The sequence below is a fragment of the Gymnoscopelus microlampas genome, assembly GCF_963454915.1.
Source record: "Gymnoscopelus microlampas genome assembly, chromosome: 4".
In the NCBI taxonomy this organism is placed as follows: Eukaryota; Metazoa; Chordata; class Actinopteri; order Myctophiformes; family Myctophidae; genus Gymnoscopelus; species Gymnoscopelus microlampas.
This window is the reverse complement of record NC_139941.1, coordinates 56,948,339-56,974,957: the sequence shown is the minus strand read 5'-3', so window position 1 is coordinate 56,974,957 and position 26,619 is coordinate 56,948,339. Positions and strand designations below refer to the sequence as shown.

The window sequence follows — 26,619 nt, the reverse complement described above, 5'->3', positions numbered from 1 at the left end:
ACACACACACACACACACACACACACACACACACACACACACACACACACCTCTCATGTGACACTTTGATCACATGACCAGTGTGTTTTTAGCGGCGCTGGCGCCGCTCTATACATAGTATAGAGCGGTCCTGCTCTATACCTGGCTTTTCCGTCAACGTTCTGATTGGTCAGGCCCGCCACTGATTGGTCAGGTCCGTCAACGTTCTGATTGGTCAGGCCCGTCGAGGTTCTGATTGGTCATGTCCGTCAACGTTCTGATTGGTCAGGCCCGTCGAGGTTCTGATTGGTCAGGTCCGTCAACGTTCTGATTGGTCAGGCCGGTCAAGGTTCTGATTGGTCAGGCCCGTCAAGGTTCTGATTGGTCAGGCCCGTCAAGGTTCTGATTTGTCAGGCAAGGGGACTATTCATGACATCACTATGATGTCATGAATATAGAATTAGATGTCTATATAAACAATGACTAAATAAACAATGAGTAATATCTAGAAATATTTAGTAATTTCATTTTATTATTCATTTGGCTAAAGTCTCCTTCTAGGTAAGTTTTTAGCGGCGCTAGCCGCTTTAGAGCGGATCCTGCTCTATACCTGACTTTGTCCGTGTTCACCGTCAACGCTCTGATTGGTCAGACCCGTCAACGTTCTGATTGGTCAGACCCGTCAACGCTCTGATTGGTCAGACCCGTCAACGATCTGATTGGTCAGACCCGTCAACGCTCCGATTGGTCAGACCCGTCAACGCTCCGATTGGTCAGACCCGTCAACGTTCCGATTGGTCAGACCCGTCAACGCTCTGATTGGTCAGACCCGTCGACGCTCTGATTGGTCAGACCCGTCAACGCTCTGATTGGTCAGACCCGTCAACGTTCTGATTGTCTCTGGTGATTAGTAGTTTCGTTCCCTACCTATGTTGAATGCACTTATTGTAAGTCGCTTTGGATAAAAGCGTCTGCTAAATGACTGTAATGTAATGTAATGTAATGATTGGTCAGACCCGTCAACAAAGTGATTGGTCAAGCTTCACGTGACACATGGCTATAAACACATTATAAACACATATCGATGACATAATGTATCAAAGGCGCCGCTACCTTCACACAGGGTGTGATTTTTTAAGAGATGATGGTTTCAGCAGTGAGATGTAATGAGGCTTAGATTTAAGCAATATTACACGAGAGGGGGTGCTTTACCGTCATTATTGGCACGCCAGTGATGCGGTCAGGAACGAGGCGAAGCCGAGTTCCGCGAGCATCACTGAAGTGCCAATAATGTAAGGTAAAGCACACCCTCGAGTGTAATATTGCGATTATACAACAGTTACCAACAAAACACATCCAAATGTATTCATATTGTGGGGCAATTAATAATAAAAATGTTTCGCTATTGTCCGTTTCCCTGTAAAGAGAAGAGTTTTTGACTGAGAGACATAAAATAGTCCCTGTAGCAGTGCTTTGAGTTTGAGGCACCGTCTCATCAACACAGCTGAGCTATCAATGCTTGCGCAGTGGAATGAATTCCAGTAGGCTATATGCTCCGTCGTACGACCGTGTCACGCGGCCAAAATAACTGATCTACAAGCTGACAACGCGTCGCGAACTTGTAGATCGGCTATTTTGGCCGCGTGACACGGTCGTACGACGGAGCATAATAGCCTACTGGACTGTTAACGAAATGGGAGTAATTTTACTTTACACAGGAGGATATTTATAACCTTCTAACCATTGATCAACTGTAAATCCACCAAATTAACAACATAGTCCATTTTGCATAGCTGTTTGTTCTCCGGTGGCGGCGGTGGGTCAGGCTACTGTCTGTTTGTTTTCGTACCGTGGGACAGCGTGACTTCACAGCACAGCTGTGCCATATATGGTCTAATCAGGTGCGGACTGGACTGCAGTGCGGAGTGATTTATTAATGTGATTAGGCCCGTGCTATGATGCTGGTTTGAAGCACGGCTAGAAAGCTATTTCAACCAATCAGATTGCTTGGTCGGAACTACCTGTTGTATAATGATGTTTAATGAACATGAACAGCATTTTACCAGCGACGCTGAACACACACACACACACACACACACACACACACACACACACAGTGTGTTGTGTCATTTAAGCCCATATGATCAGGGCCCTTCTGGTAGTTCTAGAGTCAGATTTACTCTACCTAACAACATAGTAGGAGCTAAATGTGTTATTTTTAGCGGCGCGAGCGGATATTAGCCCTCTATACCTGGCTTTTGCGTCAACGTTCTGATTGGTCAGGCTCGCCAAGGTTCTGATTGGTCAGGTCCGTCAACGTTCTGATTGGTCAGGCCCGTCAAGGTTCTGATTTGTCAGGCAAGGGGACTATTCATGACATCACTATGATGTCAAGGTTTATTTTTTATTTCCTCATGTTTTTTTTTGTATATATTTTTATTTTCTCATGTTTTTTTTTGTATATATTTTTATTTTCTCATGCTTTTCCCCCTTCTTTTTTTGTATGTATTTTTAACGGCGATGGTCCTGCTCTATACCTGGCTTTTCCATCAACGTTCTGATTGGTCAGGCCCGTCAACGTTCTGATTGGTCAGGCAAGGGAACTATTCATGACATCAATATTATATCATGAATACAAAATTAGATGGTTTATATAAACTGTAAAAGTCCGGAACATAAACACTCTGGGTACGGCTTATAAATTGTATAGATTATTTCATAACACATACATATCTTTCTGGTACCACATTTATACACACGCACACACAAAGTTTATTTTTTAGGTACCCACTCTATCAGCTATGACAGATTAGTTTTTGCCACTTACCTTGGAATGCATTTGGTGATTCGCTTCCAATGGCACTATTTAGTGCCACTGGAAGCCTTGAAATAAATGTACAGAGATTTAATATTGTTTCTCTAGTAGAAACACATATCTATGACAAAATATATCAAAGGCGCCGCTACCTTCACACAGGTGTGATTTTTTATTATTAGTAGTATTGTGCACTGGGTTAGATAATTAGTTAGGGAAAGTTAGCCTAATGTCTGACCAATCTGTAAAATAAATGCTTACCACTAGCTTTCTTCACAAACATGTTCATAAAGGTGTCTACAAACACCTCTGAATTTGTTCCAACCCAACTCCCTTGGGAAACTTTGTGGGAGCCAATCAAAGTTGGGGTACCCGGAGGGCCTGGAGAAAAACCTGGAACAATTCAAATTGGGATGTCTAGTTATAGGTTTTCAGGGGTCCTGAATCCATTCCAACCCTTAGTTTTTAGTAAAAAAAATAACTCTTGGCCATAAGAGGTTAGGGTTAGCAGGGTCCTTTCCATCAGATTGTGGTTGCTGTAATTGTCATTACCTGGGCCCTCTCAGACCCCCACCTTTCAAGCAATGCATTCTGGGATAGGTGTTAAAATGTCACAGATCACAGAAGTGAACCTTTCAGGTTCTGTTTATTCAGCTCTCTGTATCTCTGCTACACATCACTCTATAAGCCATATCTCCTAAACTGGTGGGTCAAACTGTACAACCAACATGTCAATGTGTAGTTATGATTCCTGCTTTCATATGACATGACAACATGTCAATGTGTAGTTATGATTCCTGCTTTCATGACATGACAACATGTCAATGTGTAGTTATGATTCCTGCTTTCATATGACATGACAACATGTCAATGTGTAGTTATGATTCCTGCTTTCATATGACATGACAACATGTCAATGTGTAGTTATGATTCCTGCTTTCATATGACATGACAACATGTCAATGTGTAGTTATGATTCCTGCTTTCATATCACATGACAACATGTCAATGTGTATTTAATCTCTGGCTCCGTTGCCTTGATCACAGCGAAACTGTGCACACATACTCCCTGGATGCCAATTCAGACCCTCTGCCCTAATCTTTTCACATGGGCCTGTTATAGCGCCACCAGGAGGCTGCTTTTTGCAAAGCACATTTTTCAACAGTACTCCTATAGATTTTGTCCAAACGTCACGCGAATCTGTACACAGTATCTCTATAGTCATCAAACGAATATTATAGATTTTTCATATTCCATCCTTATTGGCTAAAAATGGCTTCCAAAGTTTGCAGGAGTGCTCCGTTTTGAACAAAATGCCTCAAATCATGAACACAGCATGCAATTTCCGTGACATTTTGCACGCACATTCCCACTAGGCAGAGAAAGAAATGCCACTTGAACATTTTCAAATCAGCCTCATGGTGGCGCTATTACAGGCCGATTTGTATTTTTACCTATAACTGCACAAATCTGTGTAAAACTTTGTTTGCGCACTCCCTAGAGGCCAAGGAAACCTTTGCCCTGCATTTTTCACATCTTTTTCACATCTTTTATAGCGCCACCAGGAGGCCGACTTATATAAAACTGTTTTTTTTATATTACTCCTTCAGATTTTATCCAAATTTCACGGAAATCAGTACACATGATCTCTATAGTCATTTGATCAAGACGGATCTGTTAGATTTTTCATATTCCATCCTCTTTGGCTAAGATTGACATCTAAAGTTTGCAGGAGTGGCCCGTTTTGAACAAAATGTTGCAAATCCTGAACACAGTGTCCGATTGCGGTGAAACTTTGCACTCATATTCGCACTACGTTGCCTTTCAACATTGCCCTATAATAGCGCCACCAGGAGGCCGATTATTATTATTTTTTAAATATTACTCCTACAAATGTTGTCCAAACATCACACAAATCAGTACAAATGATCGCTTTAGTTAAGTGATCAAGACGGATCTGTCCGATCCGCCTGATTTTACACATTCCAGCCTGGTTGGTGAATTCCGAACATTGCTGGGCCACAATAACCTACCTGACCTGGCGGACACCTGTGCTTCGAGGAGCACTTTTTCTAGTTCTGATATGTTTATTCTCGTCTGTTTATTCTCATCTGTTTATTCTCATCTGTTAAATTCAGTTCAGTTCTGATCAGTGATGATGAAGATTACAGCCACCCTCCTCATCCTCTCCTCTGTACTTCATGTCAAAGCGATCCCAGGAAGTAAGTACATTATATTTATGTTATTAAATTAACCCATTGAGGCCTGAGGATCCGATTCTGCTAAATTGTCTTCTAAATCCCAACAGTTTTCTGAAAAACATGTTTCTATATCAGTGGTGCTCAAACTTTTTCATGTCAAGGACCCCCAAAATGATATGTATATGGCCACGGAACCCCATCTCAAAATATTCAGTTCCAGGGACCCCCAAAAGCAAAGATTTGAGAAAAAAATGTTTGCTTTAAAGGAGAGTTTTAGTCATTTTAGGTGTTTGCTTTGATGTGTCGCTAATCACTCACCAACATACCAGGGGCAGTTGACTTTTTCAATAGAAACCCCTGTTGTCCATTGGAGACCCCTTCCACTGGTATAATGGAGTAATGCGGATACAAAAAAATGCCTATTTTAGCAGCTCCAAGGTTCTTTTTTTCCCACTAATTCTCATTATGCAGTGTCCTGACACTCAAACATGCACTGAATGTCCCTTATGAGCTACCGTTCATGCAGAACGACATGAAGCTAGTCCTCGGTGTTGCCAGATTCTGTGAGAGAAACAAGCAACCAGCACTCAACCACGTTAGCAGGCCTGTGGCCTTCAGGGAATTTACGGCTAATTTCTGGTCTAAGTCTGGTCACCATCCGTAGACCCCTTAACAACTAAACCTCCCCCAGTAGTCCAGTCCCTGACTTAAGACACAACATGGACCTGGAGATATCACAGTTATAAGAAGAGCAGAGGACAGAGGGACCTCTTTAATCTACTGGCCTGCTTCAGAAGAAATGTCAACTTGACCACCAACCGTTCAGTGTCCACTTATATGTCTCTTGTACCAGTTAAAATACTCAAAAGACTCTAATGAACCAACCTGTCCTACTCCTCCGTCTAGAGAAATGCACTGATGCTCATCCTATCAAAACCCACTCACATCCTATGCCTTCAACTTGGAATGTTTCTATTGGTCCTATAAGTCTAGTCACACAGGGATAGCGAGCCAAACCATGCAAACCATATTTACATTTATACCATCATGCAAAACCACTGCACATAATCATAGCATAAAGTCATTGCAAAACAAGTCATTGCATCAAACATTGCATCAGATACAGATCTCTATCTGAATGTGTGTATTATATCAGTAATGTAGCCGTTTGTGTGGAATTCCCATACTCAGCGAGGGCGTGGTGATGTCCTTCAGAAGAAACCTAGTCTATTTATCTCTATAGCACTAACTCAGAAAATTAGGCTTTTTGGAAGATTAAAAGCTTCCCTTTATTTGCTCAGTTCATAGTGGGATTACAGATGTGTATTTAACAATACAAAATACAAATAGAAATGAAATCTAGGAATGTTTCATGTCTGTCTGGTCAGATTTACAAATGTCTTAATTTAGGCTTGTCTTAAAATCATTTAGAATTTAGATTAAAAAGGAGGAGGTTCCATTTAGATCTCATTCAGCCTGAAATACAGGCCAGTCTAAATGTGGTAGTTCCAAAAATGTATAATACCAATTATTAATATTATTTATTATAAATAAGTATAATAATGTGTGTATGTGTGTGCACACGTAGGTGTGCACGTTGGTGATTCTTTGAAAGTTAAGAAAGTCAGTGTGAGTGTATGTGTGTGCATGTAGGCGTGATTCTTAGAAGTCAGTGTTTGTGTATGTTTCTTTTGTGTCTTTTTCAACAGCCACCCACACACAAAAAACGCTTACTTTGCACCTTGCACCGACATTGCAAGGTGTGGGGGGGGGTTAAACTCGGTTAAATTTCCCCCAAGATGTGTCTTATACCTGAGCATAATTCAGTAAATACAATTATACTGCATATTATCAGCAATTATACATTAAATCATTAATAACATCAGGTTAAATACATGAGAAAAACAAATGATTCACATTTGCATTAAATCTATTAAATCTTGGGACAAACCACAAAAGGTCTCTTTCTGCTGCAAGTCTTCCAGTACACCTCAGCATCATTTCAACCTGTCAGTCAATATCATATTCTTTATTTAGACAAATCAAGTGATGAAATCATTTAAAGCCTTTATCCTAAAGTGAGCTGTTCAACATAAATTATGTTCTAATACATTTCCATATGTTCAACAATTTACTCAAGTACTGTACTTAAGTACAATTTTCAGTATTTTTACTTCTACTCCACCACATCTCAGAAGCAAATATTATAATTTTACTCCACTACAATTATTTGAAAACTTAATAGTTACTAGTTACTTTGTAGATTTTGATTACAAAACATACACTTCAGCCCTATATACATTTAGACCATTAGAAAATAGCAGATCTACAAGCTCTCAATGTGTCGCGATGCGACACATTGTGAGCTTGTAGATCTGCTATTTTCAAAAGATTGTTATACAATTGAAAACGTGTGAAATGGGACATTCTGCATAATGAGTACTTTCTACTTTTGGTACTTTAAGTACATTTTGACACCAATACTTTTTGTACTTTTACTCGAGTAAATACAAAATTCTGGACTTATACTTAGTAGTATTAGAGTATTTCTACATTGCAGTATTGATACTTTTACTTAAGTAAAGAATTAGAGTACTGTTTTCCACAACTGTATATTATATTACATTATATTATATAATGTTATGTTCACATCCTGAAATAAATCATTATGAATCTGTTTCATAATATTATAAAAACATTTAAATCTGTTGAATAAAATGTTTGACAGGAAGATACTTCTATTATTCACCTTTAGAACCAAACATGACTGTTTAACATGATGATGATGATGATGATGATGATGATGATGATGATGAAGAAGTTTGGTGTTGAATTTAATGTCACCTTTGTTTGTTTTATTTCCAGTGTTCCATGAGGACATTCAACTCATTGGCTGTTCAGACACAGTTAAAGACTCATATAAAGAGGATATGTGGGCACTGGATGGTGAAGTGGTGGCGTATGCAGACTACAACAAAGGGAAGATGGTGTACCCTCAGCCTCCGTTTGCAGATCCAATAACCTGGGCAGGAGGTTATGCAGGAGCTGTGGGTCTGCAGCAGTTCTGCAAAGTCCAGCTGGACACCATTCTCACTGCCTTGAAGAAACCACCAGTGAAAGGTACATGAATACTATGAACACAATAGTTATTAACTAAAACGGTTGAATATAATTTATTTAACAAATAATGAAAATGTTTAACCCATTCAATCCAGGAACACATATCTTTCATTTTAGATTTCTTTGGCCATTAAAAAATAGCAGATGTACAAGCTCATAGCGCGGCAGACATCTGCTATTTTTTTAATTATTTTTTTTAACTGTTTTTTAGAAGACATTTGTAGAATCCCCAGAAGCAAAGATTTGAGTTACAAATGTCTGCTTTAAAAGTATATATAACTGCTCAAAGAAATGTAGGGAACACTTTGATCCCTTATTGATTTTGAGTTTTCATGAACTGTGTACATACTGCTAACACAAACTGCTCAAAAGAATTAAGGCATCAAAGTGTTCCCTTCATTATTTTGAGCAGTATATATTCAGATTAGCGCAAACTTTCATGATTTTTCAAAAATAGCAGATCTACAAGCTCATAGCGCGGCACCGAGTGCCACGCTATGAGCTTGTATATCTGCTATTTTTGAATAGCTAAAGACATTTTAAAAAATGACACTCAACTCAACTCAAATGTTATTTACTAGAAGTTCTAGCGTGACGCGTCGTTCACTTTGCAGTGCCACCTTACAGGCACCTCACAGTGTGAGAGAGAGTTTTGTGCGTGGTCATTTTGGCGGCGTGGGTTGTGTTGAGGATGGAAGCCGTCGAACTGGTGCGATCTGACGGCATCCTAGAATTTATAGGTAGGATGTGATGTCATGCTGTCGTGAGATTACGTCACACTGGCGTTGTGTCCATATTCGGGACGACCGTCTCATCGTGATGTCAGATTACGTCACACTGGCCACATACAACGTTCGTACATACTGACAACCGACATGGCGCAGGATTCAAATTGTATATATACTAGAAGTTCGGGCCGCTACGCGGCCCGAACGTCTAGCGTGACGCGTCGTTCACTTTGCAGTGCCACCTTACAGGCACCTCACAGTGTGAGAGAGAGTTTTGTGCTCTCCTAAATCCACGGCAGGCTTTGAAAGTACCCACTTCAGAAAGAGGTGACGTGCATCACCTCTCCAATGACCAAAACCCACTATGGAAGCCGTCGAACTGGTGCGATCTGACGGCATCCTAGAATTTATAGGTAGGATGTGATGTCATGCGTGATGTCATGCTGTCGTGAGATTACGTCACACTGGCGTGATGTCAGATTACGTCACACTGGCCACATACAACGTACATACATACAGACAACCGACATGGCGCAGGATTCAAATTGTATATATAGACTAGAAGTTCGGGCCGCTACGCGGCCCGAACGTCTAGCGTGACGCGTCGTTCACTTTGCAGTGCCACCTTACAGGCACCTCACAGTGTGAGAGAGAGTTTTGTGCTCTCCTAAATCCACGGCAGGCTTTGAAAGTACCCGCTTCAGAAAGAGGTGACGTGCATCACCTCTCCAATGACCAAAACCCACTTTGTGATTACTCAGACCTGGTATGGCAGACCTGTGGGGAGTGTGCAGTGGTGTACAATGTGAAAAGATAGTTGAAATCGCAGGAGATGAAGTTAGCAGTTTATTTGTGTAAAGGGTGGATAAGAATGAAATGGTGTGAAAGACAGTGGCGACGTCGTCAGGTCCACAGGTTGTCATGGCAGAGCCTGCAGAATGGGAGAAAAGGAGAAGGCAGGAGTCAAGCAGACAATGTGAGAAGTCCACCATGGATCATGTGATAGTGAAGGCAGTGATTTTTGTGTGAAGTTGTAGGCATTGTTGGTTATGTTGAGCAATGAGAAATGACACATGGAAGAATGCAACAGCCTTACCTCAGTGGGGAAGAAGCACTTTTGTGAAAACCACGTTTTCCGTGTGGTTTTCCTGCTGGTGTATGGCATACTTTAGGCGTGCTGGGTCACCCGTTCTTGAGCTGGCAACATATAGTTGTCCGTGAGTGAAGACAGGGGATCGAAGCCAGACCCCAACTGTTGTAAGTGTCTGGCCTTGTGATTTGTTGATGGTGGTGGCGAAAGCAGTGCGGACTGGAAACTGTCGCCTGGCCCAGTCAAAAGTGAAAAGTCCAGCATCTGGGATGATGACTTGAATGATGCAGATTTATGCAGGCTGCATATTCTGCTTAAAGAAGAAACAAACAAAAAGCGACAGAGATATATGCCATATATGGGCATAAAAGGACACATACAAACAGATACATAGATCCCCATATATGGGCATGAAAGGGAAACAGACAGACAGATCCAGAGATCTCCATAATAAAGTCAAAACGGGTCCAATGTGATGTCATGCTGTCGTGAGATTACGTCACACTGGCGTTGTGTCCATATTCGGGACGACCGTCTCATCGTCATCGTCGTCTTGGTAACAGGTTGGTTTGTTGTGATGATGTAGTGTAAAGTTTCAGACAGACAGTAAGAGTGATGCAGTGTTGCATCACTCTTGCCAGATTGCAACGTACATACATACATACATACAACGGACAACCGACGTGGCGCAGGATTCAAATTGTAAGGTAGATAGATAGATAGATAGATAGAGCACATTACAATGAGGCCAACCAAAGAGACACAACACATCAAAACAACAACAATGTTACAGTTCATACAGTGCAAAAATACATGCAGCGATTTAAAATGCATAGCAGAACATAGTGAGGTAGAGACAATGGTTGTGATGTAACTGTTTAACTGTGTTCAAAGGCCAGGGAAAAGAAGTAGGTCTTTAATAGTGATTTATAAATGTCTATGGACTGAGAGGCTCTTATATTAAAAGGAAAGCTATTCCAGAGCCTCGAGGCGGCCACAGTGAAGGCTCGGTCACCTCTAGACCTTTTGTTAGTCGACCTTAGGGGTCTTTGATGAGGTCATTGAGGAAAGGCGGGGCTAGCCCGTTACGTGCTTTAATTAGTTTTTTACAATGGTTCTTAATCACTTGTTCCATTCACCTGAAGACGCTCCCTCGTCTCTCACAGTGAGTTACAGTCAGTGTGTGGGCTGCTAGCAGTGGTGGAAAGTAACTGAGTAGATTTACTTAAGTACAATTTTGAGGTATTTGTACTTTACTTGAGTCTTTCCAGTTTTCAATACTTTTACTTCTACCCACCCCACTACATCTCTGATCCAAATATTCTACTTTTACTCCACTACATTTACTTTAAAACTTTAGTTACTAGTTACTTTGTAGATTTTGATTATTATCATAGTATTATTATTATTACAAAACATACATTAACCACTTAAGCCCTAAGTACATTTTGGCCATTTGAAAATAGCAGATCTACAAGCTCACAATGTGTTGTGATGAGACACATTGTGAGCTTGTAGATCTGCTATTTTCAAAGGATTTTCATACATTTTAAAACTTGAAATGGGACATTCTGCACAATGAGTACTTTTACTTTCGATACTTTAAGTATATTTTCATACCAATACTTTTGTACTTTTATTCAAGTACATTTTGAATTCTGGACTTTTACTTGTAACAGAGTATTTCTATATTGCAGAATTGATACTTTTACTTAAGTAAAACATTTGAGTACTTTTTCCACCACGTGCTGCAAGTAGCCCCGCCTTCCTCCTATTACACACACACACACAGACACACGCACGCACGCGCACACACACACACACACACACACACACACACACACACACACACACACACACACACACACACACACACACACACACACACACACACACACACACACACACACACACACACACACACACACACACGATTTTAGCCTTTGTCAGGAGGGGGGGCAGGATTTTGTCACAAGGGGGGGAGGGGAGGGGAGGGGTGGATACAAAAACGCTGACTGGTATTATTTTACACTATGGAACTGGAAATAATAGAGCATATTCACATTGCGGCCATTTTGTCATTTTGCATTGAAGAAACGGGGTGGCATTTCATTAACTTAAATAATAAAATGGCCACCAGACAGACAGACAGACAGACAGACAGACGCACACGCACACACACGGTCCTATTTTAGACTTTATTTAGTGACATATTTGGCTGATGGGGGCAGTTAGTCTAGTGTTGATATTATACAGATGATAATAAAACTGAACATTTTTAATTGTCTATTTCCAGATGGATATGTGTACTATCAGGCTTCCCGCTGTGTGTTTAACTCCAGTGAGCTGAAGGACATACAGTACATAATGTCAATGAATTTCGATGGTGATGAGTTCATCAGGTGGGACAGTAGAGTAGATCAGTTTGTTGGATACACTGAGCTTGGTGTGAAGAACGCAGAGCGCTGGAATAAAGATCCTACAGTACTGGCTGTATGGAGAGCACAACGAGAGGCATTCTGCAAACACAACATTGAGATCTACTACTCCAATGTTCTGAACAAGAGAGGTGAGCTGATCTCAGAGCAGCACTCAACACTCATCACCTCATAAACTATAACATGACATCATAATAAATCATTCTATTCAGAGATGATTAATGGTGTTACTATTGATCTGATAATGATTATAAAACTTTCTCTGTCATTTTATATTCCTTTGGCTATTAAAAAATAGCAGATATACAAGCTCACCGAGTGCCGCGCCATGAGCTTGTAGATCTGCTATTTTTGTAAAAACGTGAAACTTTGTGCAAATCTTTGAATATATGTGTTTTAAAGTGAACATTTGTTACTCAAATCTTTGCTTCTGGGGGTCCCTGGAACAACATAGTTGACTGATGTTTGCTTTACAAATATATATATTTAAAGATTTGCACACATTCTCCCGATTAAAAAAATAAAATAATCATCATCTTTTTTAGGAGTGGAGCCCAAAGTGAGACTGAAGTCAGAGACTCCCCCTCGTCGTGGTGAACACACTCACATGCTGAGGTGCAGCAGCTACGACTTCTATCCTAAAGTGATCCTGGTGACCTGGTGGAGAGGTCAAGAACCTTTGACCTCTGGTCTCTCCTATGCCGATGTGTCTGATGGAGACTGGTACTACCAGTACCACTCCTACCTGGAGTACACACCCAGGTACACACCTAACAGACACCTACACATAGATATACACACCTCTACTGGTACTACCAGTACCACTCCTACCTGGAGTACACACCCAGGTACACACCTAACAGACACCTACACATAGAAATACACACCTCTACTGGTACTACCAGTACCACTCCTACCTGGAGTACACACCCAGGTACACACCTAACAGACACCTATACATAGAAATACACACCTCTACTGGTACTACCAGTAGAGGTAGTGTAACAACAATTCCTCCGATTCCCGACCATGTTTATCACCAGTCCACTCCAGACACAACCACGCAGCAAGCTCGTCATCGTGCACTCATGACGAACGCACACAGAGACCCGCGCACGAGCATGTTATACATGAATACACACACACGAATACGCTATAACGCGTGTATCTCGTTACTAAGTTTCTTCTGCCTCTTGCCTTCCTATTGTTCCTGCAATGGGGAGGGAATAGTGGAATACACAATAAACACTAGAGCGGAGGAGAGCCCAGCGGGGCATTCACGCTCCTACACAAACATAGTCAGTTATTTTTCTCCAAGTTTTTTTCTCCATAGAATAAAATATTAACAAAGATCAATGGATCAATGTGTTGAATCACGGTGTGTTTCAGCGTGTAGATCGGCTACTTTCACAATCTGCCCTAATGTTAGCGCTAATTAACAGCTGCTCACTCACGGCCAGACCGGGCGGGGAGGAGGGGCCGCTTCAGCTCTGAGCAGATCCACATGGACACACATTCTACTTCATGATTATTTTAAATATCATTATAAACGTATCTTTTTTTCTATAACGGCCTAATGCTATGGTGCCTAATTGTAGTTTTTGTGTGTGTGTGTGTGTGTGTGTGTGTGTGTGTGTGTGTGTGTGTGTGTGTGTGTGTGTGTGTGTGTGTGTGTGAGTGATACAGATCAGGAGAGAAGGTCACATGCATGGTGGAACATCCCAGCCTGACCGCGCCTATCAAGATGGACTGGGGTCAGTTACTGTAATCTACTGTACTCTACTGTAATCTACTGTAATGTGTTACACTACACTCTGTTTTAAGGGTTTAAGGATTATTCTCTATTTGTACCTGAAGGTATATTTGTTTTGCTGAACGTAAAAACATCGATCAGCTTAGTTTACTAATGTCTGCAGATAATCATCTTTTAGGTCTGAATATCATATCATATCATATCATATAACATAATATTTGTATTGTCAGATTTCTCCATGCCAGAGTCAGTGAAGAACAAGGTGGCCATGGGAGCATCAGGTCTGGTTCTGGGTCTGGTCTTGTTCCTGTCTGGATTCATCTACTTCCAGTGGAAGAAACGAGGTGATTAACATGTTTAATAAACATGTTTCATTAATTATTATATTACCAGTGGAAGAAATGATGTCAGATCAACAGAGGATCACATGACATGTGGAACCCTCACAGAAATGCAAACAAACAAACATGTAAAGCCACAACCTAAACTGGTTTATATTGGTTTAGAACCTTAACCGGTTTAGACCAGTTTAGACGACCTAGTTAGAGGTCAAAGTGTGTTCTATGTTGTCACATTTAGCTTTAATACATCAGTGTTACATTTAGTCCTAAATAAGAGTCAAATGTTCACATTAGTTCTGATGCAACATGTGACCCTGATGACTGAACCCTAATGTTGTTGTGTTACTGTGTTACTGTGTTGTGTGTACATTTATGCATTTTATAGAGAAATACACACAATACAGCACATAGGATTTATTTGTGTGTCTGTTTTAACTGTCTCTCTTCTTCTTCTATCAGGTCGTATTCTGGTGCCGACAACCAATGATGATCTTTAGACTCCTCCCACACACCCAGGTTTACTCCCTCTTTCTTTTTAATTATTTTCAATTCTTTCCATCACTATCAGGACCCAATGATTCTGTACATTTAGACAGGGCAAAAGCTATAACAACCTGATTAACGGGTGTATCTAACTTCTCTCAGTTGTTCCTCATATGATTTTTCGCTTAGAATCCATTTCTGCTTGGGTCATTTTTGTATTAGGCATAGTTAATGAGATAATTTGCATATTTGATTAAACTAGCAGAATTAACGAGTAGAGGTCATCTAACTTTTGTTTTGGTGGTTTTCTGACAAAATAATGAACATTTTATCTCATTCAGGTGTAAGGACCTTTACAGTGTAACCATTGGGTATATGGTAGCTGTGTCTAATTGAACACAACATGTCAGTGAACTGAACCCAATGATTCAGTTCATTGAACACAACATGTCAGTGAACTGAACCCAATGATTCAGTTCATTGAACACAACATTTCAGTGAACTGAACCCAATGATTCAGTTCATTGAACACAACATGTCAGTGAACTGAACCCAATGATTCAGTTCATTGAAAACACTGATCATTCCATCACTAACAGGATCAAAGACAGAACCTTGTGGTCCAAAGGAGAGTGTTCTACCAACTGAGCTGTCCTTCCTACTAAGATACACTATTGACAAAGTATTGGTCAAATGTTGTTTGAATGGACTGAGTTGTTTCTACTTTGATGGTTACTGTAGTTGCAGGGAGGCTGCTGGGAGGTTATGTTTTTAACTAGTTTACTAATAACTTGTTCATGATCTATTAACTATTTATAGCATAGTTTTAAATCATTAAATCATTAACCACTAACAAACATTTAACAAGTCATGAATAACACATTAACTAATCATTTGGGAATGATTAATTCACTATTATAAGGTAGAGTTATTCTAAAGTGTTAACATGTTCACACAGTTAATACATTCTGATTCTTATTGGTTTATTGTCTTTTCACAGAACACCTGGGTGTGTTTTCAGAGAAGAAGAGAGTCATCGCTGCCCTCTGGTGGAGAGAGGAGGCAATACATGTGTGTCCATTCAGCTTTTAAATAATCATAGCAGCAGCACAATGATGACATCATCAACCTTTTAAATAATCATAACAGCAGCACAATGATGACATCATCAACCTTTTTCACAGATGTGTCTTTTAAACAATTAAAAATGCTAATTGGCTAGCCAAGGCTAACGATAATTAGTGTGAAGACTTGTGGAGTCTTTTTGGCCCAGGTCGACGTGGTTTTGAGGTGAGGTTAGGGTTAAGGTTAGGTTTGTAGACATAGTTTTAGTGAGGTTAAAGTCATTTATTATGTAATCATTTATAATGTGTGATAATTAATGTGTTATGATCATTATGACATCAGTCCCTGTGATGGGTGGACCTGATCCTCTAGGGGTCTGAGGTGATGGGTGGACCTAGACCCTCTAGTGGTCTGAGGTGATGGGTGGACCTGCTCCTCTAGGGGTCTGAGGTGATGGGTGGACCTGATCCTCTAGGGGTCTGAGGTGATGGGTCCACCCAAATTAGACAATCGTGGGCTGCCATAGTCTAGGAAATGAATGGGAAACACTGATGACATGCAATCATTTATGTTAAGTAATGATTTATATGTAATACTTATGTAATCATGAGCAGGGAAGCAGATCTTAATTTAAGGGGGAACCACAAAAAAATACTTTCTGGAGGGAACATCAATAATATCACCAACATAGAGTTAACGCTTAGATTTTAAACAAACTAATAATGTTCACAATGATTACAGTTTGTCTGACATTTAGCATTAAATAAACACCAAATCCATGTTCAATATATGAAACAAACTAATGTCAACAATAACAGAAAGGTCGTTCAAACTTTACTAAAGTAAAGAACAAAATAAGTGTCTAATTCAGACAGTTTAGATATTCCTTGGTCAGTATTATTTATCTTTACGTTTTTCAGCTCCACTGTTGTGTTTCTATCGTTCATATTGGCTGAACTTCACTCATTAAACTAGTTAACAGCTCTGTGGACAAGTGATGATGATGAAGCTTGTGGATGTATTTATGTGGTAGTTGTTGATGATCAGGACACACGGTGGCAAAAACAAAACCTTGAAATATGTATTTTAAATGATATCATTTATTTCTAAATACTTTATTGTGTCAGACATGTCCCCTCTTTCTCCCTGGGATCTGCACCCCTGACCATGAATGGTTTGAAGTTTAGCCGTTAGATTGTGGTTTTCATTTGCTTGGTTTGAATATCAATAAAAGAAGCAGAAACATTGTGTCACATTGTGTCACATTGTGTCACTCTGACTTCCACAAGGTCACACCAAACCCAGTATTTACAATTTACAATACTTTCTACTTTTACTCCACTACATCTCAGAGGCAAATATTATACTTTTACTCCACTACAATTATTTGAAAACTTTAGTTACTAGTTACATTTCAGATATACATTATGACATTATGAAACATACAATAACCACTTTAGCCCTATTTTATACCTAGGCTATTTGAAAATAGCCGATCTACAAGCTCACAACGCGTCGCATCGCGACGTGTTGTAGATCTGCTATTTTCAAACATTTTTGTACTTTTACTTTTGGTATTTTAAGTACATTTTCATGCCACTACTTTTGTCAAGTAAAACATTTGAGTACTTTTTCCACCACTGGTCTTAATCTACGTCTAACTGTATAGATGGTTTACAGACAAACTACCATAGGCTAGTCTACTTCAGAACCACCAGAGACGCAGGGCATCACCGGCTGGCTCCTGTCCAATGAGCAGCTCTCCACCTGGAGCGCACACTGTCCCACAACTACTCACTATTAAATGGTGATTATTGAATTATAGAAACAAGAGGAGGCTCACACACTGACACAAAATATGTTCTGGCTCTTTGGATGCAAAATATATACTATTGTCTCTGGACTTCATTGCTGGCATCTCACACCTGGCTGTAACTTTTGGTAAAGCCTTTTCTGTCCAGAGCACAAACCTTCCTACCTTATTGATGTTTTATTATAGAATGCTGATAGAATGAACACATCAGCTGTCGGGGTGCTGGGTTTAAAGAGGATCATGAAATAAACCACCTGGCTCTCATTGAATTCAAGTCATTTGTCAGGGTTTCCTTTGCCTCCCAGTGCGTAACGTAACGTTATCTCTCTCCTTAGAATAATGTGCGTTTTGGCAGACAGTGTAAACTGCAGTCCTACAGTGTTTGCCAGTGGGATTATTACCATATTCTGTTCTTTGTGAAGAATGATACCATCACATGGTCCTGAATGGAACACGTTTTGTATATTCATTTAACCCATTATGTGCTCAGTGCGCGCTCTGTGGAGACCTGACTGCTGCTTATTTTACACATAAAACACAGTGCTGCCCCCGGGCCGTGACACCATGCACGTCCATGAGAGAGAGCCTGGCAAGGCTGTCATAATGTGAACGTTTATGGAGTGATTGATGAATGCTTAAACATGAATGGATAACGGCTGGTGTTTGGTGGGAGTTACCTATCTCTAATCTCCTGCTGAAGTCCTGTGGTTAAAAACCCACAACGTGAAGAAGACCTCATGTGCTTATATCGGTTATATCATTAAACAATGTTGCATAATAGCCTATATCCTCAGAAGGACGTAATAATAGCCTACTGTAGGGCAGGCTGCCCACGTTGAGAGACCTCGCTCATTCCTCTCTCTCCATGAAAATATTCCAGCTAAATCCTTTCTGCTTGTAATTGCTCGTATGTCTTAACCACAGACTGTATGAAGAGAATGGACTAAGGCCACACCTCTGGTTTCTACAGACCGAAAATGAAGCCGATTGTTCAGGAATTTGAAATCCGCCATCTTTAATATATGCGAAAAAGACACCAGGAATAGGAACCGGAAATCAGTCCATAAAAGAATGCTATTGGTTGGATAGCTTGTCAATCAAGAGCGGGGGCGGGGAATGAATGCTATTGGTTGTGTGGCTTGTCAATCAAATCATCCCGCCCCTCCTAGAGCACACCCTAGTTTATCGTCAATTTTAAAATAAAGTGGACCATAATTTACCAACACATATCATGATGATTGAAAGAAGACTTTAAACTAGCGACTGGAAGTATATAGTATTTATGACAATGTTTATTAAGGTAAGAAAATCATGTCTAAAGTTCGTCCAAAAACCCACCCAGTTGGAATGGAGAAAAATTCTTTCTGACACCAGCAGGGGTAAAACAGCTAAACTACAGGCCATTCCTATGAACTGTCACTTCCTATATACACTCAATTTCAAAGCAGGAAGCTGGGCCCTTATTGGTCTGACAGCATCTGGCTTGTAATAAAGTGATTCATCTATCACTTTGACGCGTAAACTGTATGATCAGTTTGTTGTCACATGTATGAGTTAACACGTGATTCCTGTTTCTCAGTAATCGCTGTATCTACGGTGAAGCAAACGCCACTGTCTCCGGAGTGGCAACCATGTTTCACAGTGTCTGTCTGTCTGTCTGTCTGTCTGTCTGTCTAAACAACATTAAAGCTTGGATGGCTCTTAACTTTCTAAGTGTAAATGAGAGTAAAACAGAGGTCATAGTATTTGGCCCTAGTGGTCCTGGTGTTGTTCCCTCTGACCTTGGTTCCCTGCAGCCTTATGTTAAATCTGTTGTCTCAAATCTTGGCGTCAAATTTGACAATGTGCTCAAACGTGATAAACAGATAAATGCTGTGGTAAGGTCCAGCTTTTATCATCTAAGGCTGCTCGCCCACATCAAGTCTGTGCTTTCTTTTAATGATTTAGAGCGTGCCATTCATGCTTTTATCACCACACGCTTGGACTACTGTAATGCACTTTATGTTGGCTTAAACAAAGCCTCCATAATGCACGTTTACAGCTAGTCCAAAACGCTGCGGCACGTCTCCTAACGGGAACCCGCAAGCATGACCACATTACACCCATTCTGGCTTCACTTCACTGGCTCCCTGTTCACTTCAGAATTGATTTTAAGATGTTATTGTTTGTTTTAAAATCACTGAATGGCCTGGCACCTCAGTGTCTATCTGAACTCCTAGAGGTGTATAATGTATTGAGTGTTTCTGTGGTCTATGTGTTGTTTCACTGTCTAACATACATACTTCTCAACATATATGTATGAAGGATGACAATCTATCAATCAATCAATCAATCAATCAATCAATCCTACTGTACATTGTCCTCTAAGGCAGTGGTTCTCAAAGAGGGGTCTGGGGACCCCAGGGGTCCATGAGGGAGTTCCAGGGGGTCCCCAGCTAAATGATAGATAGTTAGGAACCAAATGGTCTGTCACTCAGAGAGTGTACAAATGGAACCAAATGGACCCTAACGGGTTCCATTTGTACATTAGAATAGAGTCTGTACACCATGGTGATGCTGAAAAAGCTCCGCTATATTTGTATTGCCTTGTCAACGTTTTGATCTATTCAGATCTTCATCAGGACATATACATGGGAATGGGCGTAAACACACACAGGTTTATATAGGTCACCATCCAATAGGGCAAGTGAGGTCACAACAGTCAACTGAACTCATCAATTGGTTGGCTTTGCATAAAGAAAAAGTAAAGAAAGAAAACTAACTAAAGAAAGTTAGCTCATATCACAGTTTAGGACATGTTAAGGATGGCATAAATACTATTAACTGGTGTAAATAGCATATATAAATATGGAGACTAGTCACTGACAGTGACAGCACCGTGTTGATACAGGTCTCACAGCTGCAGTGAATCAGCGTCAACGTGAGGGTCTTTGATGGGCAGTGAGTGTTGCCAACCGTTGTGAGAGAAATAAGCCAATCCACCTCCAAAACCAAGCCAACTCTAGCGAGAGAAATAAGCCAAATATCACCTCGAGAAAAACAAGCCAAAAGTTGAGTTAAATAGGTGAACATGGCAATACTCCTACTGGGACTTATTCTACTCCGGAAACGACGGACAGTTTGCACACTGAAATGGGGCTATGGCGCCACCCCTGGATCGGCCGGGAATACTATGTATATGAGCACTCTGTGTGATGAAAGGTGTATGGATAACACTAATATACAAGAAACATGTTAAAAACATATACAAAACATTTGTGTAACAAAACAAAGAGACAATATCTGATACAGGCCAGAGCTCTAGATCAGTGGTTCTCAACCTGTGGGGCGGGACCCCTAGTGAAGTGAAATACCTAAAATAAAAATACCTAAAAATACAAATAAATACCTAAAAAATCAATTGGTCAAACATTGGCCAAATCATCAAATAATATAAGAAAGAGGCAAAACATTTGAAAATAGCTGATCTACAAGCTCAGGGTGGGGGGTCCCCAGTTCAAATATGATTATTTTGGGGGGGTCCCCAGTTCAAATATGATTATTTTGGGGGGGTCCCCAGTTCAAATATGATTATTTTGGGGTGGTCTCCAGTTCAAATATGATTATTTTGGGGTGGTCTCCAGTTCAAATATGATTATTTTGGGGGGGGTCGCGTTGTGGCCTGAAAAGGTTGAGAAGCACTGGTCTAGATAAAGCTGCATGTCTCTGCATTTACCCACAACACCATGTCCTATACTGCTGCACCCTAGGGGGGCGGGACATCCTGTCACCAGTACCCTCTGGAAGACCACAAGAGAAAGGAGAAAGTAAGTCACTCAACCACATACACATATTATAGGGCCTACAACCACATACACATATTATAGGGCCTACAACCACATACACATATTATAGGGCCTACTAGGCATTAAGCAAATATAAAACATGTTAAAAGCAATGAGGGGGTAATCTACCCAGATTAAAGACAGGAGAGGGGAACCCAAAGTACAAGCAGGTCTACAGTACAGTATGGCTTACATGTGACAGGAAAGGGTTGCAACTAGGATTCAAATCAGATTAGTTTGAAGGAGCCCAACATAGAAGGTTGTCATAATGTGTCTATAGTCTACATAGTGACAGATTGAGTGAATGGATGGTGAATTGTTTTCCACTCATCAAAATCCATGGTGTGACCTTTGACCCCCCCAGAGAACCTGTCAGACCACAAGGGTCACATCCTGCAGTCCTGTGACGACTGTCTGCTGTGGACCGACACCTTCAGGAACGGAGACGTCACCGGGAGATACATCCTCCAGTTCAGTAAGTTTCACTAGAAGATACGTAAAAAGAAGACTCTCTGTAGAAATGTGAGAATCTTTAATCATGTTGAAGATGTGCAGCAGCAGTCTACCAGACAAACGGCCGTGTTTCAGCCTGCAGGCCTTCCTCAGTGTTACGAAGGCCTGCCTTCCCAAAAGACAGGTGTTTTTTTTTGTCTCTAAATTTAGAGTAGACAATCATTTTTCTCCCCAATTTAGTCGTTATGCCAATTAATTCCTCCTCACACACATGTCTGTGTTGTCACTGCTGTCCTATCCTCCTGACTCACCTGTCAGTGAGGAGCCTGACAGGTGCACCGGGAGGTTCTACATCCACCGGGAGGACATAGAACCTTCGTCCTACTACTCCTCCCGCCCCAATGCTCCCTGCTGATAGGCTCCCCTCCCCCCCAGCCCGTAGAAATACGTGCAATGACCAATATCACCCTCCTCCCCGCCCGGCTGCCCTTCCCCGATAAGTAGGTCGGGAGAGGTTTATTGTCGGTATAACAGCCGATAACACAGGACTCTGTCCCCGTTACAATGCTCTAGACCTCTGAGAGATGGATTGCTGAGGTGGAGCGCCACGCCTACCATCAGCTCACAGTACTTACCGCGCGACTTGTCGCACCCAAGCCGTGCAACTCATGCCCGGGATCAAACCCATGACCTTGTGGTCCAAAGGCTCGAGCGCTCTGCCGACTGAGCTACCCGAACACGGGTTCATTGTGTTAGCGAAGACGCCCGGCAAAGCCGGATTTCGAACCCGCAACCTCCGTGGTGGCGGGGGGCAGAGACTTTTACCGCTGCACCACCCGAGCATGTGACTATTGGTTATTTTGAAGTGTCCGTCTGTTTAACTATAACATGAATTCCCTCTCAGCGAGGACAGTCTGTTTAACTATAACATGAATTCCCTCTCAGCGCGGACAGTGTGTTTAACTATAACATGAATTCCCTCTCAGCGCGGACAGTCTGTTTAACTATAACATGAATTCCCTCTCAGCGCGGACAGTCTGTTTAACTATAACATGAATTCCCTCTCAGCGCGGACAGTCTGTTTAACTATAACATGAATTCCCTCTCAGTGAGGACAGTCTGTTTAACTAGAACATGAATTCCCTCTCAGCGCGGACAGTCTGTTTAACTATAACATGAATTCCCTCTCAGCGCGGACAGTCTGTTTAACTATAACATGAATTCCCTCTCAGCGCGGACAGGAACCATGGAGGCCAAGGACGTGGAGGTTTCTAAGAAGCAGGTCGTCTGTCTCAACTTCCCACAGAACTACCACAGCTCTGATGGAGATACAGGTCTGTACAGACACACACACACACACACACACACACACACACACACACACACACACACACACACACACACACACACACACACACACACACACACACACACACACACACACACACACACACACACACAACACACACACACACACACACACACACACACACACACACACACACACACACAGAAAGAGGCAACATTTTTGAAAATATGTTTTTGTGGAACCAAGTCAAACTAAATGTAATGCCTCAACTTCTACAATTCCAAGTGCTTGTCAGGGTGGGGGGTCCCCAGTTTACATAAGATTATTTTGGGGGGTCCCCAGTTCACATATGATTCTTTTGGGGGGTCCCAAATTCACATAGGATTATTTTGGGGGGTCCTCAGTTCACATAGGATTATTTTGGGGGGTCCCCAGTTCACATGATTATTTTGGGGGGTCCCCAGTTCACATGATTATTTTGGGGGGTCCCCAGTTCACATGATTATTTTGGGGGGTCCCCAGTTCACATATGATTATTTTGGGGGGTCCCCAGTTCACATATGATTATTTTGGGGGGTCCCCAGTTCACATGATTATTTTGGGGGGTCCCCAGTTCACATATGATTATTTTGGGGGGTCCCCAGTTCACATATGATTATTTTGGGGGGTCCCCAGTTCACATGATTATTTTGGGGGGTCCCCAGTTCACATATGATTATTTTGGGGGGTCCCCAGTTCACATATGATTATTTTGGGGGGTTGCTGCCTGAAAAGGTTCAGAACTCCTGGCATAAAAGACAGAAAAACAAACACTGTGGGCCTTCAGCAGACCGTGTGTATGTTACAGAAGTAGCCACAAGAGGGCACCACTACTGCATTGTATTACCATAGAGGTATATGTAGCACCAGTATAAAAATGTTTTATACATGTGAAAACTTGTGAAACGGGACGTTCTGCATAATGAGTGCTTTCTACTTTTGGTACTTTAAGTACATTTTGATACCAATATATTTGTACTTTTACTCTTGTAAACTTTCACTTAAGTAAAAAGCCTTAACCCTGTGAGTATTTTCCACCACTGCTCTGTTTGTCTCTGTGTTACAGAGCTGTGTCCAGACAACCAGGAAACCACGGACTGAACTGACTATTAAGATATGGACCAACATGAATGTTTTATAGCACTGCCTCTCAAACCTTTTCAAGTCAAGGACACCCCAAATTGATGTTATTTGGACGCGGACCCCCATCTCAAATAATTTGTACCAGGGACCTCCAGAAGAGAGGATTTATGTAAAAGAAAATTGCAGATGCACAACTTTGCAGTGTGGCACGAAGTGACGCACTGCGAGCTTGTAGATCTGCTATTTTTTGGTTATTACACGGCTTCAACGGTCAATCGTTGAATTCAGCGGTGTGTTATTTGTGGATAATAACCGATGAGCACTATAACAGACCTCTGCCTAATCAAAGACTCAAGAGCACCTGCTCATATCAACCTGTCTAATCAAAGACTCAGAGCACCTGCTCATATCAACCTGCGCTGCTTGATGTTATGCTGTATCCAACATGACAGCCATGTAAACAAACACACCATGTCATTTACAACTAAACGTTGCTCTCAAGAATGTTTTTGAAAACATTTGAAGCGAGAAATATGCAGTAACCAAACATGTATTCTATTTGATCAACTACACTTATTTGTTTTCCGAGGCGACCGTGTGCGCCCAGCGTAATACTTATGGAATACTTTAATTGCCGTAAGTAAGGAAATACTTCCTTTTGTTGTTAAATTTGAGTCAATGTATTAATTAATTTATTAAGTAGCCGTGTAATAAGTGGGATAATTGACTGGTAGCTGATCATAATTGAAAAATAAAGACAGGGTGATTATGCACCTCAGCTCCGTGTCGGTGCATAATCACCCGGTCGGGATTTATTTTCTAATAATGACCAGCTACCAGTCAATTATCCCTGGCATAGCCAACGTATAAAATATGGATGAAGTGGTTGAAATTATTGTGATGCTATATTAACACATTTGGCTGAATGTCATGAATTTTGATTGTGGTTCAACTCTCCTCCCTGGAAAACTGATCATTAATGTTTCTTTTTGTATCATTTATGAATTATGAACACTTACTGGCCTTTAGGAGCCGATATCGTTGTTGTCAGGCTGAAACCTCTTATCTCCATATTCTAACTTTTTGTGTTTTTTTCCGTAAATTAACGTCCTTGATTATACTACAGCGTCACACAAAAGCATCAAAAGTAGCAGATCTACAAGCTCCAAATGCGTCCCAGCTTGTGGATCTACTACTTTTGATGATTTTGAATAGAAGTTTCCACTGGACAGAGACCATACATATATTTATATCTCAACTAAAAACGTAACAATAATGAAGTGTGTTTTCACTGCAGTACTAAAGGTTCACATCATGTTTTATGTTGTGTACTTAACATCCTGTTTCTTTCTAATAAAACATTTATATATCTGGTATACTGTACAACACTGTGTGTGTGTGTGTGTGTGTGTGTGTGTGTGTGTGTGTGTGTGTGTGTGTGTGTGTGTGTGTGTGTGTGTGTGTGTGTGTGTGTGTGTGTGTGTGTGTGTGTGTGTGTGTGTGTGTGTGTGTGTGTGTGTCTCTGTCTGTCTGTCTGTCTGTCTGTCTGTCAGTCAGTCAATAATAACTGAAGAGTGGGCCTTATTATTTCACAAAGCTGTGAAATGTTTATTATAATAACCTTGCATCTCCACATTTAAACTGTTCACGTGTTTTCTTTCTCGTAAAGTAATGCTCTACTTCATCATACAAGAAAATAACGTAACGGCAATAAGTAACGGTTTCCAATGATTTGGTTAATTTGTATTCGTAGGGGTGCCAGAGAAATAATATTCCTTATCCGCCTTTTTTTAAATATTATAGTGAGTTCTTCCTCATCTGAGTTTTAACCACTAGGGAAACCACACAAAGGACTTACATATGAAATATAAACCCTCGTCATCGAATAAACCAACATAAGTTTTCAAATTCAGTTGCAATTATTTTAGTGAATGAAAGTTAGGTTCAACCAACAAAGCAATTCAGTTCATCAAACTCAATTCATCACATGCAAAAATAAACCAAAAGCCAACCAGTTGATCAAGAACGTTCAAAAATAAACAAAAAAGGAAACAAAAATATAATTCACAAAATCACCACACCAA

At 40.9% G+C, this 26,619-nt stretch overlaps 1 protein-coding gene across 1 annotated transcript in view; it reads left to right on the top strand.

Moving 5' to 3' along the window:
• LOC311044503 (uncharacterized protein) overlaps nt 1–26,619 on the top strand; it is a 253,501-nt gene that overhangs the window by 3,766 nt on the left and 223,116 nt on the right. Inside the window, exons 2-4 of the mRNA XM_084056142.1 lie at nt 4,934–5,017; nt 7,862–8,116; nt 12,231–12,503. Coding sequence (XP_083912268.1) covers nt 4,951–5,017; nt 7,862–8,116; nt 12,231–12,503 — 595 coding nt within the window. The 5' untranslated portion in view covers nt 4,934–4,950. The remainder of the gene's footprint in view (nt 1–4,933; nt 5,018–7,861; nt 8,117–12,230; nt 12,504–26,619) is intronic.